Here is a 21,612-nt window from a genome sequence, read left to right on the forward strand (position 1 = left end):
TGTGTGGAATATAGCAATATTAGGGACTTTAATAGTTACTCTAACAAAGTGCACACATATACATATACGTATTGTTCTCAGGCTAAAATTTGCTTTAAATACATCATTATATTTAGCGTTTATCTACTGCTTAATGTCCCTTTAAATTGTAATGATAAGATTGTGAAACCACCTTGTCTCACCTTCGATTACAATAGAGTGGGTCTCAAAGTCACTGCAGCTAGGGGTGTTCTGTGTGGAACTGGATGACTCAAACTGACTTTCAGCAGCAAACGTTTCTGAGCCGCCTCCTTTCTGTACGACTAGAGTCACTACCTACAGGCAAGACATAAACAGTGTGATTATCAGACAAGATATTTACAAAAGTGCTCGCAATCTAATAACCAACACAGTGCTGCACAGTTACAAAGCAGATACTTTATAAAGAAGCTATTAATTATGTTTTATTTGTATTATATTAAAGGGACAGTAAAGTCAAAATTAAACTTTCGTGATTAAAACAGAACATGCAACTTTAAACAACTTTCTATTATCTAATTTGCTTTGTTCTCGTGTTATCCTTTGTTGAAAAGTATAACTAGGTAGTTTAAAGAGCAGCAACGCACTACTGGGAGCTTGCTAGTGATTGCTGGCTGCACATATATGCATCGTGTCAGTGGCTCACCAGCTAGCGTTGCTGCTCCTTTAACAAAGGATACCTAGAGAATGAAGCAAATTTCATAACAGAAGTCAATTTAAAATGGTAGGCTCTATCTGAATCATATCCCTTTAAAATAAGAGGGAAATAATATTAGAGGACCAGCTGAAAATATAGTTATAAAGACTTAGAAAACTAGATTCACTGAAAAATAGATTTTAAAGTGTTTAAAAAAATTGTATCTTACTAATAAAACATTTCTGCTGGTCCAGTAAACATAGAGCCTTCAGTACTAGTGCCAACATTTACAGGACCAAAACCCCATTACTAATTATTTAGTGGCTGAAGTTAAAAAATACCGGGTTTTAGGTTGGAGATAACCTTTCACAGTGAAAAGTCCTAACGGCCGAATTATCAAGCTCTGAATGGAGCTTGATGCCGCTGTTTCCGCGCGAGCCTTCTTATTTTATTAGAATAGTAATGTTAGGTTAATTTATAGTTTAATGCTAGGTTTATTTTTATTTTACAGGTAAGTTTTTATTTATTTTAAGATAGTTACATTGTTACTTTAATTTAAAGTAAGGGGGGTGTTAGGTTTAAGGGTTAATAGTTTCATTTAGTGTTTTGCGATGTGGGTGGGCGGCGGTTTAGGGATTTATAGGTTTATTTAGTGGTGGAGATGTGGGAGGCCGGAGGTTTAGGGGTTAATAATTTTATTATAGCATCGGTGATGTTGGGGAGCGGCGGAATAGGGGTTAATAACTTTATTATAGTGTCGGCGAGCGGCGGAATAGGGGTTAATACATTTATTATAGTGGCGGCGATGTCGGGGAGCGGCGAAATAGGGGTTAATAAATGTATTATAGTGGCGGCAGATTAGGGGTTAATAAATTTATTTAGGTGTCGGCGATGTCGGGGGCGGCAGATTAGAGGTGTTTAGACTTGGGGCTTATGCTAGGGTGTTAGGTTTAAACTTAACTTTTTTTTTCCCATAGACATCAATGGGGCTGCGTTACAGAGATTTTTCTTTCCGCGATCGCAGGTGTTAGTTTTTTTTCTAACACTCTCTCCCCATTGATGTCTATTGGGGAAAGCGTGAACGAGCACGTCAAAGCAGCCCTTGGATTTTGTGCGGTATGTAGCTTAACACCACCATATCGCACGCACAAGGAGGCTTTTCACTAACTCGTAATGGCAGCGCTATGGAGGGTGAAATAAAGCAACTATTTTGGCGTTACTTTCGTACCCTGTTTAGCGAAAAACTCGTAATCTAGGTGAGAGTTTGTGCTGTATCTGAATATTAGTTTGTGATTGGTTAGCAAGGGTTTTTTTTTTGTTCTGGGGGACAGGGAAAGCAGTGAAAAGAATAAACATAACACAATATACCCATTTGACAAAATAAAGCTGCAGTTTTCATTGCAAAATCATTAATACATATGAAGGTTTATAATCATGTAGTTTACAATTTGTGTTTAGTGTCCCTTTAATTTATTTAAGACATGCATTCAGGGCCGCACTGGGGCTAAAAATAGGCCCGGGCATTTTGAGGAATAGCAGCCTTCTCCTACCTCAAAACTAACAAGTATAATGTACTCGTTTGAATGACTAAAATAAATTAAAGTTTGTAACACCCTTCTGTCAAATTTGGTTACCATTAAATATTTAAAAAATGGAATGTAATAAAAAACAGAAGCTATTTAAAATCACAATTAAACTTCTGCACCAATAGGACATATATATATGTCCGACCTTAAGCAACCCCATGCTCGGATGTCAAGTGACAGAGGAGAGGTGCACTTCCTGGGCTGCGGTCATCTGTCTTCATATGGTAACGGAGCACAATCGGTGTTCCTTTACCATATGAAGGCAGATTACCAGATTGTTACAGACAGTGACATGGTCTGTGTCACTGTCTGTAACGATCATCTGTTTGTGCCGGTGGGAGGTTCAGGAGGGATGGAAGGAGGTGGGTCGTGGCACAGTGGTGGAGGGAGTGGGAGGGAGGGGTAGCACCCTACCTACAGTAAAACAATTAAAAGGGAGAGGGGGGGCACTAGGCTACAGAAAAAAATATTGAATCAGGGTTGGGGCTACATAATGATCCTGGAAAGGGGGGAGACCCCTACAATATTTTAAAAAATTAATAATAATAACTACATTATTAAAAAAAAAAACTATAAACTGGGTACTGACAGAAATCTGCCAGTAACTAAGATGGCTGACACCATTATGAGAGGGAGGGTTAGAAAGCAGTTTAGAAGGGATCAGGGAAGTGGGAGAGTAATGGGGGATCTTACACTGCAGAAAATAAATAAATAAAATTAATGTATTTTTTTTTAAAAACAACTAAAACTTCATACTGGCAGACTGTCTGCCAGTACCTAAGATGGTGGTGAGAATTGTGGGTGTGGGGAGGGAGCTATTAGGGAGAGATCAGGGGTGGGAGTGTAAACCCAATAATCCCTGTAAATCTGTCACCCTTATCAGCTAACTAATTAACCCCTTCGCTGATGGGAATTTCAGAAGTGTGGTGCACAGCTGCAATTAGCGGCCTTCTAAAACTAATTGCAAAGCCATGCATGTCTGCTATTTCTGAACAAAGGGGACCCCAGAGAACCTTTTACAACCATTTGTCTTATGCCTGCACAAGCGGTATGTAAATAGTTTCAGTGAGAACCCCAAAGTTTGGAAAAGTTTACGATTTTATTAATCGCATTCTGCAGCAAAACAGTGGCATGAAATATACCAAAATGGGCCTAGATCAATACATTGGGTTGTTTCTAAAAAAATATATAGTTTTGATAGATAGATAGATAGATAGATAGATAGATAGATAGATAGATTTATGCTTTTTTTCTGTTTAAATGGAGTAAAAGCAAAAATGCTAAAAAAAAATATTGATATTTTGGGCATGTTTTTTAAATAACCGCTTATTGCTCATCAGCCTGTGTATTCACAGTCACTCAAAATAACAGGCACCTGAGTGAGAGGCAGGACATGGCTGATCCTGCATCATGTGCAAATAATAATGTTGGTGATGGAACTGGCTAAGGGGTAGATTTAACAAGCAGCAGATGCTGCTTTCACCCCCAAAGTTTCCAGCTCGCCGGAAACATAAGATAAGAAGCAGCGGTCGTAAGACCACCGTTCTTTAACCTGTCCTCCACCTTTTAGGTGGTGGACTGCAATCATCCTGATCCGATCGGAATGATTGACACCCCCTGCTAGTGGCTGATTGGCCGCGAATGTGCAGGGGGTGGCATTACACAAGCATTTCACAAGAAATGCTTGTGCAATGTTAAATGCAGACAGCGTATGCTGTCAGCATTTAGCGATGTCGGACGGACATGATTCGCTACAGCGAATCATGTCTGCCTGGCAATTGATAAATTGACCCCTAAGGCTGCAGTCACTGGCACCAGCCCACCAGGCAAATACTCTGTATGCCCTATGCTCAGTTCAGGCCTGCATGCATTAAAAACAATAAAATATATTTTGAAATATCCTCTTACAGATGTCTTTTTAAGGAAACTTGAAAAAACACAACAGTGTCAGTGACCCACCTGTCCTGCTTTTTTCAGACACTCAACAGCCTGCCGGTGTGTGAATCCCTGGAAGCGCACTGCATTGACCTCCAATAGCCGATCCCCTGTGCACAAAACAAGAATGATAAGGATCACCTGGGTATTTCTAAGGGAAAGAATCCTTTAGTCTAGATCACTGGTTTTCAAACTTGTCCTCAGACCTCCCTAACAGGCCACATTTTGTGGATGTCTGAACTAGAACACAGGTGAAATTATCAGCTTAGTAAACATGGTTATTTTACCTGCGAGCTCATCCAAGGTTATCCAGAAAACCTGGACTGTTGGGGAAGCCTGAGGACAGGTTTGAAAACCAGTGGTCTTGATTAACAAAGTCAATAATAAGTAGATCATTTTTAGAATCCAAGAAAGAATGTTATGCAGATGTTCAGAGAGAAATGTCCTATAATCCATAATCCAAGAGCAATACACATGGTTAAAGGCAACATGTGCGCCATGAATATTAACCACTTGGCTTCTGCGAAGGTGGTACAATGACTCATTGAAATCCAAAGGGTTAAAAAGACAAAATAACAGGTATTCTAGAGTGCTTTTAGCCGAAAATGTTATGTCTAAATGTTGTTAGCCATCATGGTACAAGTGAAGCAATTATACCAATCTGGATCCTTCAAAAATACACAAATTTGTTCATAAATTAATCATGTTTACAAATTCAGACATGTACAGTAAAACATAAGGAATTAAAGCTACATAGTTTAGATTTTATAGATAGATTATTATATGTGTAATATATAATATGGGTCTTCTTATCAATATGTGTGACATTTCAACCCTTGGAGGCCGATTTATCATGTGTCTGGCGGACATGATCCGCTGTAGCGATCATGTCCCAAGACATCAATAAATGCAGGCAGCATACTTGTGAACTGCTTGTGCAATGCCGCCCCTGCAGACCGCTGCTTCTTAAAGGGACACTGAACCAAATTTTTTTTTCTTTCGTGATTCAGATAGAGCATGCAATTTTAAGCAACTTTTTAATTTACACCTTTTATCAATTTTTCTTCGTTCTCTTGCTTTCTTTATTTAAAAAAGAAGGCATCTAAGCTACTATTTTGGTTCAGTACCATGGAAATCACTTGTTTATTGGTGGGTGAATTTATCCACCAATCAGCAAGAACAACCCAGTTTGTTCACCAAAAATGGACCGGCATCTAAACTTACATTCTTGCATTTCAAATAAAGATACCAAGAGAATGAAGATAATGTGATTATAGGAGTCAATTAGAAAGTTGCATGCTCTATCTGAATCACAAAAGAAAAAATTTGGGTTCAGTGTCCCTTTAACTCTTGTTTCCGGCGAGCCTGAAGGCTTGCGTGGAGACAGATGTATTTGGCCCCATTTGGGCTATGATAAATCGGCCCCTTGGTCTCTATGTCACATACTTTACCATTGGCTGGAACTTAAGACCTATGTTACAAGTCGAGCACAAAGTATAATGCACGCCATGTGCGGTGTAATTTTGCTCTCAACCTCGCACAAAAAATAACGCACAATAGGCTGATTTAAGTTATTAGTTAAAATTCATTTTAAAGGCACACTAACGTCTAAATTAAAGAGACATGAAACCCAAAATGTTTCTTTCAGGGATTCAATTATATCATGTGATTTTAAATAGCTTTCCAATTTACTTCTTTGAAAACATATAAAGATAACAAGAGAACGAAGAAAATTTGATAATAGGAGTAAATTAGAAAATTGCTTAGAATTGCCTGCTCTGTCTGAATCATGAAAGAAAAAAAAATGGGTATCATATCCCTTTAAAGGGACATTATACACTCATTTTTTCTTTGCATAAATGTTTTGTAGATGATCTATTTATATAGCCCATTAATTTTTTATTTTTTTTAAAAATGTTTAGTTTTGCTTATTTTTAAATAACATTGCTCAGATTTTCAGACTCCTAACCAAGCCCCAAAGTTTTATGTGAATACCGTCAGCTACCTTCTTCAGCTTGCTCCTGTTTGTGTAAAGAGTCTTTTCATATGCAAAAGAAGGGGGAGGGGGGGAAACTGTCTTATTTCCCACTTGCAGTGGGCTTTCCAGCTGCCTTTTCAACAAAGCTAAACTGAAAGCTTCTAAGTAAGTTTTTAAACAGTTTTATACTGGATTTTTATATCGGTATCTGTGCATCTTATTCTTTATAGTAGTGTCTATTACATGCAGTTATATGAAAATGAGTGTATACTGTCCCTTTAAGTGTTCTCATTCATTGGATCATGTCATTATATCACTATAAACCCTGCAACTCTAGTTGTCATTACTTTTGTTAACTGTATAAACCGGTGGTAAGATAAAGCATCTCAATAGACTTTCATGGAGATACTTGTTATTACAAGTTTAGACAGTTTACAACAGCAATGGAAACTATGCCTATGTGTTTAACCCACTCCATGCAAAATGTTTAAACAGTTAAAGTACTGCTTGAGAGCCGCTGAGAACTGCTGGTCCAGAGTTGAAACTGCCACTGAGCCAATCAGAAGCAATGTTTGCACATCTGGGTCGATAGTGATAAAATCACATGCTCTAACAAATAAGATAACAAACACTTAGAGAGTGTAATATAAAGTGTTAAATTACAATTTGCCTTTATTATTTTCCTGCAGACTTCATAAGCCTAACTCACATAATTTCCTAACTGGCCTCAGCAGACATAAGATATTACAAAACAATAGAACATTTTCTAACAAAATGACAGTGGCTAGCTGTATCTACTCCAGTAACAAGTCCAAATTGGCTCCTCCAAATAAGACAAGTGGTGGTACGTGGGGTTTTGCTATTGAAACATAATTGCAACAAACAAGTGAACAAGGTGTTAATTACAATTATTCTCAAACTCATCCAGTATGTTACTTTTAGTAAGAATGCAGAACAATCTTGTAATTACAATCTGAAAGATTACGAGTTCTGCGTTAGCTTTAAAAAGCAGCGTTGAGAGGTACCAATGCTGCTTTTTACCTAACGCTGGTATTACAAGTCTGACAGGTCTCACCGCTCACTTTTCTTCCGCGACTTGAGGCTACCGCAAATCCCTTTACGTCAATTGCGTATCCTATCTTTTTAATGGGATTTGCCTAACGCTGGTATTACAAGTCTTGGAAGAAGTGAGCGGTAGACCCTCTCCTGTCAAGACTCCTACCACATTTAAAAGTCAGTAGTTAAGAGTTTTATGGGCTAACGCCGGAACATAAAACTCTTAACTAAAGTGCTACAATGTACACTAACACCCATAAACTACCTATTAACCCCTAAACCGAGGCCCCCCCACTTAAATAAAAAAAACACTTAAATAAAAAACACTAAAACGCAAACACTTAAATAACATTTTTTAACCCCTAATCTGTCGACCGGACATCGCTGCCACCTACATTATACCTATGAACCCCTAATCTGCTGCCCCTAACATCGCCGACACCTACATTATATTTCTTAGCCCCAAATCTGCCGCCCCCAACGTTGCCGCCACCTACCTACACTTATTAACCCCTAATCTGCCGACCGGACATCGCTGCCACTATAATAAATTTATTAACCCCTAAACCGCCACACTCCCGCCTTGCAAACACTATAGTAAATTTTATTAACCCCTAATCTGCCGCCCCCAACGTCGCCGCCACCTACCTACAATGCCCCGCAAAAAAAAGCCCTTTTAAGGGCTAGTAAAAGAGCTGATTACTTTGTAATTTAGTTTAGGGTAGGGAATTTTATTATTTTGGGGGGCTTTTTTATTTTATTAGGGGGCTTAGATTAGGTGTAATTAGATTAAACTTCTTGTAATATTTTTTTATTTTTTGTAATTTAGTGTTTGTTTGTTTTTTGTAATATAGTTTAGTTTATTTAATTGTATTTTATTTTACATAATTGTAGTTAATTTATTTAATTAATTTATTAATAATATAGTGTTAGGTGTATTTGTAACTTAGGTTACGATTTATTTTACAGGTAATTTTGTAGTTAGTACCTAGTAGTTAACTAGGTAGCTATTAAATAGTTATTAACTATTTAATAGCTATTGTACCTAGTTAAAATAAATACAAAGTTGCCTGTAAAATAAATATAAATCCTAAAATAGCTACAATGTAACTATTAGTTATATTGTAGCTATATTAGGGTTTATTTTATAGGTAAGTATTTAGTTTTAAATAGGATTAATTTATTTAATTATAGTAATTTTATCTAGATTTATTTAAATTATATTTTAATTAGGGGGGTGTTAGGGTTAGGCTTAGGTTTAGGGGTTAATAACTTTATTATAGTAGCGGCGACGTTGAGGTCGGCAGATTAGGGGTTAATAATTGTAGGTAGGTGGCGGCGACGTTGGGGGCGGCAGATTAGGGGTTAATAAAATTTACTATAGTGTTTGCGAGGCGGGAATGCGGCGGTTTAGGGGTTAATACATTTATTAAAGTGGCGGCGATGTCCGGTCGGCAGATTAGGGGTTAATAATTGTAGGTAGGTGGCGGCGACGTTGGGGGGGGGGATTAGGGGTTAATAAATATAATTTAGGTGTCGGCGATGTTAGGGGCAGCAGATTAGGGGTTCATAGGGATAATGTAGGTGGCGGCTGTGTCCGGAGCGGCAGATTAGGGGTTAATAGTATAATGCAGGTGGCGACGATGTTGGGGGCGGCAGATTAGGGGTTAATAAGTGTAAGGTTAGGGGTGTTTAGACTCGGGGTTCATGTTAGGGTGTTAGGTGTAGACTTAGAAAGTGTTTTCCCATAGGAAACAATGGGGCTGCGTTAGAAGCTGGATGCTGCTTTTTTAAAGGTGCCCCATTGTTTCCTATGGGGAGATCATGCACAAGCACGTTTTAGCCACTAAACTAATCTAGGCAAATGTGTTTACTGTCCCTTTAACATACCAAATATTTAAAAATTTAATGTAAAAAATATACCTCTCTTGATCTTTCCACATTGTTCTGCTGGCCCCATAGGGACAATACTTTTCACATATATTCCTCCATGACGAACACTTGTGTTAACCCCACCCTGCAAATAAAAGGCATATATTGTCAGGTTTTTTGGACATCTGGCACATGTGGGACTGAATACTTTCAGAATTAGAAACATACTTGACTTCTACTTGACAAACTCTAGGCTTAGAAACATACTTGACTTCTACTTGACAAACTCTAGGCTTAGAAACATACTTGACTTCTACTTGACAAACTCTAGGCTTAGAAACATACTTGACTTCTACTTGACAAACTCTAGGCTTAGAAACATACTTGACTTCTACTTGACAAACTCTAGGCTTAGAAACATACTTGACTTCTGTTCTAAACCTTTAGAGCTATAGGAGCATATTTATCAAGCTCCGTATAGAGCTTGATCCCCCTTGTTTCCGGCGAGCTGAAGGCTCACCGGAAACAGAAGTTATGAAGCAGCGGTCTAAAGACTGCTGCTCCATAACTTGTCCGGCTGATCTGAGGCCGCGGATAGAAATCAACCCAATCGAATACGATCATAACTGGTGTTTCTGGCGAATCTGAAGGCTCGCCAGAAACACAGAGCTTGATGGATATGCCCCTACATCTCTGGTTAATTTTATAAGCGCTAATTACTACGGCAAGCTTGTGGTATCAATAACCAGCCGTTTGTTGGCGTGTGATAATTTAGTGCTCTACTTGTAATTTAATCCTTAGATTTTACAATCTTACTTACCGTCACACTAAAACCAAGACTTCCATTTTCCTTTTGTAGTTTAACTGAGAACAAATCCCCTGGTCTCAGTTCTGTGCAGACATCACCTAAATTCTCCTGCATCAGAGAGCAGACAAGATTATTACTATTTACACTTAGCCCTAGATTAAACAACATCCAAATCATAAGGTCCTTTTCAAATTGTGAGCTACAGTATTTTTTAGATGACTTCAGACTGACATAAAGAATCAGACAAAACACCCTCTATATCAGTGCTTTCCAAACTGTGTGTCGGGACACACTAGTGTGTCGGCAGCAGTGTGTAGGTGTGTCCCTGCTTCAGCACAATTTTTTTTTTTTGGTTTCTGACTTTCCACCTGCCTGCTACGCATATCACATGGTTGACACGTGATTGATACCTAGGGGAACACAGATCATCTTAACATATTGGCGTAGCTCAGTGGGAACGGAAACTATTCCCATTTGCAGCACATTAGCTCCTGACTGCATGTGTAGCTCCTGACTGCATGTGTAGCCCGGGCAGTAGTCAGTCGGACTCACAGAGCTCTGAGGGCGGCAGATTAAACGCTGAGCTGAAGTCAGAGGGGTTATTTTCTGCAGCTAGCTCCCAGTAGTGCATTGCTGCTCCTGCTCTTGATATATGGATAGGAAGTGGAAGCTTAAGAAATGCTTGATGATGAAATGTGAGTCTTTTTCTAATATTCCACCAAATATTCAGAAATTGTGTTCATCCCATCAATCTCATACATCCCATTAAAATATCAAGTAGCTATTGGTGTTATTAAACTTTTTTTAATTCTTGCACATACATACTGTTACTTGTAAATATATTTCATTATTATATAATTCATGTATTTGGCCGTATCTCTTAAAACAAGTTAGTTTAACCTCCTTTTTGCTAGTACAAACGAATTACTGTGTCGCAAAATGATGTAGGTGTAAAAAGTATGCCACCAACATAAAAAGTTTGGAAAGCTCTGCTCTATATTAATCCATCCATGCTGAACAAACAATTTTTATATTCTATTTTTAAAGGGACAGTGCACTATAAAATTGTTTCTCCCTTAATGTGTTTCCAATTACTTTTTTTACCAGCTGCAGAGTATTACATGTATGAGATTTGCTTTTTAAGGCTTATTTGTGTATATGAATTAGCTGATTTTGTGTTTTGAAGCCACAACCTAATACAATGGGTTGAGCTTGTAGGTATAATCAGATCTCATTACTTTATCACATTGTGTACATATACCTGCTTCTTTATCTTATAATCTTATAGCTGTCTGTAAACCAATCATCAATACTTGGAGACAACAATGGAACATTTACATTTTATTACCTTATCTCTTCTATAACCCACTGGGAGTGTAATTTCTTCTGCTGGCTGTGTTTACACACAGCTTGGCCTCGAGGCCAAAAACTTTCAGGATCGGTGGGGATCCCATAGGCTAAATATGCTATTTCAAATGCCAATATGAGGGTAAAGGAAATACTTGTAAACAATTTAATACACTCAAGCAGGTAAAGTGGATCATTGGGAACAAATTAAAGGGGAGAACATTTTTGAGTAAACTGTCCCTTTAAGTTAAAAAAAATGTATATATGTTTCAGATTATTTATTTTAATAAGGAATATGATGCTTTGAATTGGGCACTTTTTTTTATGTATTTAAAGAGATACTAAACTCAAATTTTTTTTATTTATTTATTTACTCAAATTCTAATTTACTCCTATTATCAATTTCTCTTCGTTCTCTTGCTATCTTTATTTAAAAAGCAAAAATGTAAGCTTAGTAACCGGCCCATTTTAGATTCAGCACCCTGGATAGCGCTTGCTTATTGGTGGCTACATTTAGCCACCAATCAGCAAGCGCAACCCGGGTGCTGAACCAAAAATGGGCCGCCTTCTAAGCTTTAGATTCTTGATTTTCAAATAAAGATAGCAAGAGAACAAAGAAAAAATTATAAAAGGAGGCAATATCTGAATCATAATTTTAATGGCCATTTTAGAATTGAATGGATTAAACATCACTGCATTTTGTGTACATACTATATATCATGTATAAGTCTATAAAAACTGAAAATCCGCCTTACCCAAATAAAGTATGTAAACGTCATTAGGTTGGAATATAAACCACTGCTCTTTAGGTGCCTTAAAATCTGTAAACCAAAGCCTGACTTGCTTAGAACCTGATTTAGGAAGAATGAACACAAGGGACATAATTGTAAATTGTACCACCTGTTGGTAATGCCAAAAGTCTACATTGACTATAATGATGTCTGTTGCTTCCCTGGCCAGGTAATAACATGTGTGTTTTTAATAAAATCTAGTTAGTATATTCTTGTGCATCAATGTTCCTTAAACATACATCAGGCATTTAATAATGAACATCTCTATGTAAAAAAGAAAGATATTTTACCTCAAAAGTTCCTCAGTAGCCACCTCCCATTGTAAAGGATTTCTAAGCAGCATATCAGTATGTCTGTCCTGGGACAGCTGAAAGGATGAGCCTCGTGAACTCTCATATTATTTCACCAATCAGGTAAAGGAAGCTTACTATGAAATCTCATGAGAGTTAAGTCAAATCTCATTAGATCACAGTAAAAGTTCATGACCTCAGCACTGCTGATGCTGATTGGCTGCTGTTCATTTCTTCATTTTTTTTTTACCTGCAGCTGGGCAGCAGCTGAGTATAACTTTTTACACAGAACTAACTCTGCTGAGCTGAGGAGATTGTGAGGTAAAATATCTTCCTTTTTTACATAGAGATGCTCAGGTGATATTTTCCTGTCAGCTTTTTACAGTTATACTGCATCAGTTTCAAGTGATTTAGCATATGAGTATTATGTCCCTTTAAGTGCCTTGTCAAAATGAGTGTATATTCATATACTGTATGTATGTAGTAGTTCACTTTAAGGAGCAGGAAATTCCCCAGTTGTACTTTAGAAACAAGCCAAATATAAGGCTAAGAGTACTATCAATAAAGTATAACATACAAACATAAAGATAAATAGTATTGAATTACTATTGATCCCCTGGATACCTGTACCTCAAAATACACATGAATTAATACAAGTCAATACACAGGAGAAGTGTTTTTAATTTGTGTGGGCAGCAGAACAACACTAACATTTGCTGTCTTTTAATAAAAATAAATAAAAGCTATTTTTTATTTTTTATTTTCTGCATCATACTTGAACCTATCAGTATACTATCAGTGCATAGAAGCATACTTTTCTGATGCACTCACTAACAGTGAGCTATGTCCTTTTAGTAGCACTCTATCTCTGTCTGTTTCTAAGCCCCTGCAGGCCACCTCTTATCTCAGTGCATTGTATTTGCTTTTCACAGCCAGACAGCGCTAGTTCATGGCTGCCATATAGATAACATTGTGCTCACTCCTGTGGAGTTATTTTTGAATCAGCGCTGATTGGCTAAAATGCAAGTCTGTCAAAAGAACTGAAATAAGGGGGCAGTCTGCAGAGGCTTAGATACAAGGTAATCACAGAGGTAAAAAATATATTAATATAACTGTGTTGGTTATGCAAAACTGGGGAATGGGTAATAAAGGGATTATCTATCTTTTTAACCAATAAATAAAAAGACTTTAACCTTCCCAATAACTATTCTTGGTCCTCTAGCCTCCTATTCTCTTTTTACACTTCAACATTGTTAAACTCTTGTGTCATTAATGGCTTTTTTACTGTCAATTCTGGAATTCACATCGCTACCTAAAAATCAGCATGACATCCCTTATACACCATTGTTTCTCTAAAAACTGCCAAAGTTACTTTACTACTATTACATTCACTAACCAACCACACAATCTTGTTTTCACCTTTTAATCCAGACCATCTGTCAACCTCACATCCACAATTAACCCAGCCTTGTCTACTTCACATATGACACACTGACAAAATTCAACCAATCCCTCTCAACTAGATATGTGCATTTCGCTTCTATTCGAAATTCGGACGAATTTGCCAAATTCGGAGATTCGAATCGATTCGAATTTCCGAATTACCCTAGCAACAAAACGAAACTAATCCGAATGCATTTGTAATGAATAAATACGAATTAGTTCGGATTTATTCGTTACATTTGAATGGTCATGGACTAATCGCAATTCAGTATAAAAACTTGGAACCATCTGAATAAACATAACACATACCGAACTTCCGAATTTACAAATCGAATCTGAAACAAATACATTCAAATGTGTCTGAATTAGAATTTATCCGAAACAAAATTCGAAAAAATATGAATCGTTCCGAAACAAACCAAAACAAATTTATTCACTGTGCCCATGTCTACTCTCAACCATACAGCAAAAGGAATCTCAGGAAATGTATCTCAAGAAAAGACTACTGCAACATGATATTAAAACTTCTCTCATTAACATTCCCTTTTCATTACCACTCCCACTTTATTCTCCTTTCCACTTATTCAAGGTCTCTGAAAATATCTACACTAATCTCAATTATTTTTTTTTTAAGAGTAAAAAGATGACTGGAAATATTGTTATATAAAATAGTGGTTTTATAAGTATTTTGCCTAAACACAATTGTGTTCCTGTACTGCATCTTAGGATATAGCTAATATAGGCCTAGATTAAGAGTGAAGCGGAAATTTGCACTTTTGCGAGTGCGATATTTGCGCTTTACTTAGTAATACCAGCGCACTCAAATGTGTGCTGGTATTACAAGTTGGGTGCAATGCAAACGCAACCTCACGTTCTCATTGCCTAGAAACCTTGCGGTCACTGAATCGCGCTTTCATAGGCTACAACGAGAACCTTGTTCTCATGTCGTGAAACACTGCAAAGTACCTAGCACAGCGCAGGGAGCAATTCACTCCGCATTGGGCAGCAAAATAAAAAATATGAATATATACACACACACATATATATATATATATATATATATATATATTAATATATATAATGTGTGTGTTTATATGTGTATATACAGATATTAACACATCAATATATATGTATATAAGCATAGTCATATATATTTACAGTTAAGTCACAGTCACCCATAAACTACAATGTAAAGGCACTTTCAGTGCCGGGTTTTTTCAAACACCCCACATCCCCTCACTTTAACCCCTTATAACTGCTTTGTGCAGTTTAAATAAATAAATAAAGATGCTCAGCATTTTATTTTATAATGAACTACTGTCCACTTTATTTTGGGGGCAATTGAGGCACATTTTGTTAATTACCAGAGGTGGTTAATTGCACTTGTAATGGCTGGCTATTTAACGTGCGCCCGTAAAGGGACAAATAGCGCTCTATTTGTAATGTAGCCCATAAACTTTATCAAGGTATCTATTTAACTAAGGTAAGAAATACCTAACACAAAGTCATATGGGTGACCTAATCATATGGTTAACCATGGACTCATAAAAACAAAATTACATCTGGCCTATGAAGAATGTTGCAGTTGCTAAAGGTATTCTGGGACCTATTTTGCTGTTGAATTTGTGTTTACCTTCTTGGCTCTCTCCTCTCGATCATACGTTGTGGAAGAAGTATGAAGTGGATCATATGGGGAATATCCATGACAGATATGTGGCTCTCCAGCAGAGGAACCGTGTGTTTCTAAATTTAGACTGCTTCTTCTACTCCCTTCCCAGGTTAGATCTGAGTTCTGTCGGTTTGGACTGCTGACAACTAGTGGGAAAAAACAAAAGTGTGCACAATAATCATAATGTTTTCTGTCGTATATGTAAACATTTAAATCAATTGCCCAATCACTCCTGGAGTTTGGCACATGATGATTTAATACAAAATATAAAGTTGTAATATGAGTGCAAGAAATTGCTTCAGGAAGAACTAATAGAATTCCAGAAAAAAAGTAAAAATGAAATAATTATAATTCCAAATGTGTATAACTTACAGTAATACTGAGTTATGAGATTACAGAGAAGTGCTTGCTTGTGGAACGGTACCTTTTGGTTGAGATAAGATCAGTTCAGCTTCCTCCCCACAGCCCTGTAAGATCTGCACTGCACTGTTGAACATTACTCCTTCCAAGCTGACATTATTCATAGATATCAGACGCCCACCTGAAAAACATAAACAAAACTCAGGGACTGATGAATTAACTTAAAGGGACAGTCTACACCAGAATTTTTATTGTTTAAAAAGATAGATAATCCCTTTATTAACCATTAACCAGTTTTGCATAACCAACACATTTATATTAGTATACTTTTTTACCTCTGTGATTACCTTGTATCTAAGCATCTGCAGACTGCCCCCTTAGCTCAGTGCTTTTGACAGACATGCAGATTAGCCAACCACTGCAGACTCCTAAATAACTCCACGGGAGTGAGCACAATGCTATCTATATAAAACACATGAACTAGTACTGTCTAACTGTTAAAAACTTTCAAAATGCTCTGAGCTAGGAGGTGGTGTTTAACGGTTTAGAAATCAGTTTGAGGCTACCTAGGTTTAGCTTTTTAAAAATACCACCAAGGGAACAAAGCAAATTTGTTGATAAAAGTAAAATAGAAAGTTGTTTACAATTGCATGCCCCATCTGAATCATGAAAGTTTAATTTTGACTAGACTGTCCCTTTAAAGAAACAACAATCACAAGTGTTTATAGGGGACATTGAACTCACTGTGAGATTTTTAGCAACTTATTCTTTAACTTTCCTTAAAGTGAAAGTCATTCCTAGCGTTTTTTAAACACACAGATTGACTTGAAACAAATAAAGGGGACTCTCATTCATGATGTATAACATACTTCATGCAGAAAGCTCCTTTATTTGTTTCAAGCGATCGCCGTTCTGAAGTGCTAAGGAAGCCCACAGCAGAACACTGTTTCGCTAGAGAGGTGACGTTTTTACCTCTTAGCCAATAGTCGTGCGGTAAATCCAACTTGGCGCCCCACGCTATTTGCTAAGAGGTGAAAAAGTCACCTCTTAGCAAAATAAATTTCTGCCGTGGGCTGCATGAACAGCTAAGAGCGGCCATCACTTGAAACAAATAAAGGAGCTTTCTGCATGATGTATCTTATACTTCATTAATGAAAGTACTCTTTATTTATTTTAAAAAACGCTAGGATTTACTTTCACTTTAATTAGCCTCAACAGAAGAGATGACAGGCTTTTAAATCTATGGAAAACCCAGGCTACAACATGGTAACATATACACACAGTTCCCATAAACCGCAATGTAAAGTCACTTTTCAGTGCTGTTTTGTTTAAAACACCTTGCACCCACTACTTTTAACCCATTAAAACTGCCTATTGCAGTTGGTTTTTTTATGGGAAAAAAATGTAGAAGTTAAAAACATTTTTAAAAAGAACCTCTAGTTTTGGGGCATTTGGGGCACTTTTTTAAAAAATAATTAGAGATCTGATCTACGGTTAATTTTCAGAGCTCTAAAACTTGTAATGGCTGGTTATTTATCGCGTGCCAGCAAATGGTTAATTTGCCTGTTTGCAGTTGCGCTATAAAGTAGCGCTCCACTTGTTATCTAGCCCTATATTTGCTATAGATGCATCAGCTTGCAAAATATGCCAATGCTTAGTTATTATTATAAGTACTTAATTTTGCATTGGTTTGCTAATGTTTAAATTACTTCCATACAGTAGATCACAGTGTGATTTATTTTTGGTTTTATTATAGGCTCTTTTTGGGTGTCCTCTATATATGAACCTTTCTTTTAACTCTTTAGATTCTTTAATAAATTGTTAATAGTCTGTACAATGTATTTAATGTCTTAAATATTGACTATAAGGAAAACTATTAATTACATTTCACACTGTGTTGCCTGCATATTTTCTATATGTTGATGTTTATATTTTATTATATATATATAGTTTCATTATTTGTAGATCAAAAAAAGTTTTTTTTTTCAGTGCTGTAATTAAATGTGAATTTTAGGAACCAATGATTTGTATTTAGGCTGTCCATAAATTGCTTTCATTTTTCTTCAGTGTCCTCCCATATCAGCAACACATCATCAATAAAGCGTAACCATAAAGCAATAAAGGACTCACAATTTTGTTGGCAATTTAATATGCAATCATGATCCCATTTGCCTAAGTATAGGAAAGCACAAGTAAGGACACAGCATGTCCCCATCGCTGCACCTAAAATACCATAAGATATATGTAGAAATTTGTGTTTATGAATAAATAGAACATATTCTGCTATGTGAAGAACATTAGAATGTGAAATATTCATATTTTCATGTCGGGTTAGCCCCCATTTAGAATATGCGATTGGGTTTGAGCACAAGTAGTGGGTTAGGATTTTTTCTACTTTTTTTTTTTGTTCAATTGACTTATATGCGGGAATACGTTAATTCTAACTTTTGTGAAAACGTATTATTATTAACTTGTAATAGGAGTGCTACCTGATGCATGCAAAAAGCTTACTTCTAGCGAAGTTAGTGCGAGAACGGGAGCATTAAATAGCGCTCTACTTGTAATCTGGCCCAGAATGTTGCTATGGAAGATAGCACTAACTTAACATAAGTTACCTAAGAGGTAATTCTGCAATGGAATCAGATCTTTTATGTCTTGAAAATTATCAAAATAATATCCAAAATAACAATCTGATTGCACCAGTCTAATTTTAGATTCATTTGTTGTTACATGTAATGTATATTGGCTGGCACTTATGAGTTCAGTGAACTCAGTAACACAGATAATGATTTATTTTTCACAAACCCACCCCTAGTGACATCTCTGCATGTTGCAATCTCTGATAGGATGTCCCTGTCACTTTTTACTCATATGATTTTTTTTCTAAATTGCTGGATAAAAATCAGTTTTAAATTTCCCATTAAAATGGTCATTAGAGCGCAATATTGCTATGCTCTTGTTAAACCATGGTAATTTTAGCACTAGTGACCCTGTAAGTCTATGGGGTAGATTTAATAAACAGCGCATGCTGCTTTATCCGCCCGTAGGTTCCGGGGTTCGTTGGATACTTAAGTTAAGAAGGACTGCTGCTTCTTAACTTGTCCGCCACCTTTTAGCGAAGCTGGGCGGACATGATTCGCTACAGCGAATCATGTCAATCCGGCATTTAATAAATTGACCCCTACGTGTTTAACCCCCACACGAGGGTTAAGCACATAAGTAAAAGTGTCACTTAAGAGCTGCAGAGAACTTGTGGACCCGAGCTGGGGATAAACAAATTAGCTAATATAATTTTTTCACTATAATGAATCTTTAACAAGTTTACAAAAATGTTTTATTTTCATTTGCCTATAAATAAATATCAAACTAGCTAGAAAACTCACAACACTGTCTTTGTTAGATGAACATATTTGTAACAAGAGGAGGCAAATGTTATTAGCGAAGTTGTGTTAAAATGCTATTGTTTAAATATTTCTATTAGTGATATTACTAGTGGGAGTGAGCATAATTATTATAGGTACAACAGTACCATCGCTACCACACTTATAGCTCAGGGGGCCCCTTGGCATTTACTTGGAACAAAGATCGGACCAATAGGAGCCGATTTATCAATGTCTGGCGGACATGATATGCTGTAGCGTTACTAGCTTATCATGTCTGCCAGACATCGCTGAATGCCAACAGCATACGCTGTCAGCATTTAACATTGCACAAGCAGTTCTGGTGAACTGTTTGTGCAATGCTACCCCCCTGCATATTCACGGCCATTCGGCCGCTAGCAGGGGGTGTCAATCCACCTGATCGTATACGATCGGGTGGATTGATGTCCGCAGCCTCAGAGGCAGCGGACGACTTAAGGAGCAGCGGTCTTAAGACCGCTGCTTCTTAACTCTAGTTTCCGGCGAGCCTGAAGGCTCGCGTGGAAATAGCAGCATTAGGCTGAATTCGGGCCTTCATAAATTGGCTCCATAATGTTCAAATGCACATGGCTAGACTTAGGTGGAGTGTTTTTAAGGGCAGCATCCCTTTATAATTTTTTAGATCACATCAACAACTATAAAGGAATTACTATTCTAATAATTTGATTAATAATTTAGCTATAAATAAAAGAATAAACAAAATATGCATTTAGAACAAAAAAAGCTCAACATATCATCTGCAATATGGTTAAAGGGACAGTAAAGTCATAATTAGACATTCATGACTTAGACAGAGCATACAATTTTAAACAACTTTCCAATTTACTTTTATTATTTAATTTGCTTCCTTCTCGTGTTATCATTTGCTGAAAGGTTTATCTAGGAAAGCTCAGGAGCAGCAAAGAACCTAGGTTCTAGCTACTGATTGGTGGCTGCATATATATATATATATATATATATATATACCGATTGTCATTGGCTCACCCATGTGTTCAGTAAGAAACCAGTAGTGCATTGCTGCTCCTTCAACAACTGATACCAAGAGAATGAAGTTAATTTGATAATAGAAGTAAACTGGAAAGTTGTTTAAAATTGTATGTTCTACCAAAATCATGAAAAACGTTTTTGGGGTTTCATGTCTATTTAAGGTTAAAGATAACAAGGGAGTATTTTATGTTTTTTCAGTTTTATAAAATGTTCAGAGGAGAATACAATGGGCCGAATTATCATTGTCTGGCGGACATGATACGCTGTAGTGTATCATGTCCTCCAGGCATCGCTGAATGCCGACAGAATACGCTGTCCGCATTAAACATTGCACAAGCAGTTCCATCTGAACTGCTTGTGCAATGCCGCCCCCTGCATATTCGCTAACAGGGAGTGTCGTATAGGATCAGGCAGATTGATGGCCGTCGCGTCAGAGGCGGCAGACCAGTTAAGGAGCAGTAGTCTTAACTGTTGTTTCCGGTGAGCCTGAAGGCTCGCGCACAAACAGGGGCATCAGGGCCCCAATGGCTCCTGGACCCTTACGGCCTGAATACCCACCTCTTATAATTTGTGACAAGTTCCCGATGTCAGCACTTCACAATACTTTTTGTTTTTTAAATAGAAACCAAATGCATTTTAAAAGTAGTTTTTACAAATATATACTTTTGTAAACAGCATGACTGTCTGACCTGGTTTTATGCGGCCATCACGGTCAGCTGGCCCACCTGGGATAACAGAGGCCACAAAGATTCCAAGATCTAGCTTTCCTATATTCTCCCCTCCAATGATCACAAAACCTGTGAAACAAATTAAAGAGACAAATGTGAAGACTCTGTCATGTATGTTCTATTATGGCCAGTTGCACAGATTGGTTTTACCTAGTCCATACTTGGGGTCCCTTCTCAGTTTTACATGGACAATTTCCCTCTCTGCTCCATCCAATAAGCTGCTCTGAAGGCTACTTTGCACATCTAAAACAAAACAAAAATAAAAAATAAATACTTTTGTGTGTGTTTTCTTACCTGTTTTCCTTATTGAATATGGCTGTTGGGGATGACAACCACGTGTAACTCCCTCTAATCTACATCCTGAGGAAACCTTGCACTGTATCAGGGAGGGGGGTCTGCAGTACAGGGAGTTGCTTGTTAGAGAAGAGTGGGTGAGGGCTTTTAAAATTCACACCTCAGCCCCCAAACCACTTAGATGAACATGAGACCCCTTATTTGAATAAGGGGATAGCCTATAAGGTGCATTTGAACATTGTAAAAATGCCAATAACCTGCAATTGTTCCTATGAACTGATAAATGTCAGTAATCAAAAACTGGATGAGGGTACAATAGATGATAGTATCTGAAGTTCTATATTGGATATTTATTGGCCCAACTATATTATGTATGGTGTGTATTTTTCTTTTT

At 37.2% G+C, this 21,612-nt stretch overlaps 1 protein-coding gene across 1 annotated transcript in view; it reads right to left on the reverse strand.

The window, feature by feature from the left end:
• The window catches only part of FRMPD2 (FERM and PDZ domain containing 2), a 169,210-nt gene that overhangs the window by 57,183 nt on the left and 90,415 nt on the right, over positions 1-21,612 (reverse strand). The window contains exons 18-25 of the mRNA XM_053692895.1: positions 21,075-21,167; positions 20,886-20,993; positions 15,855-15,971; positions 15,395-15,576; positions 9,903-9,998; positions 9,134-9,227; positions 4,201-4,286; positions 183-315 (exon numbers count right to left, since the gene is read on the reverse strand). Of these exons, the coding sequence (XP_053548870.1) occupies positions 183-315; positions 4,201-4,286; positions 9,134-9,227; positions 9,903-9,998; positions 15,395-15,576; positions 15,855-15,971; positions 20,886-20,993; positions 21,075-21,167 (909 nt within the window). The remainder of the gene's footprint in view (positions 1-182; positions 316-4,200; positions 4,287-9,133; positions 9,228-9,902; positions 9,999-15,394; positions 15,577-15,854; positions 15,972-20,885; positions 20,994-21,074; positions 21,168-21,612) is intronic.

The sequence above is a fragment of the Bombina bombina genome, chromosome 9 (genome assembly GCF_027579735.1).
Source record: "Bombina bombina isolate aBomBom1 chromosome 9, aBomBom1.pri, whole genome shotgun sequence".
NCBI classification, from domain to species: Eukaryota; Metazoa; Chordata; class Amphibia; order Anura; family Bombinatoridae; genus Bombina; species Bombina bombina.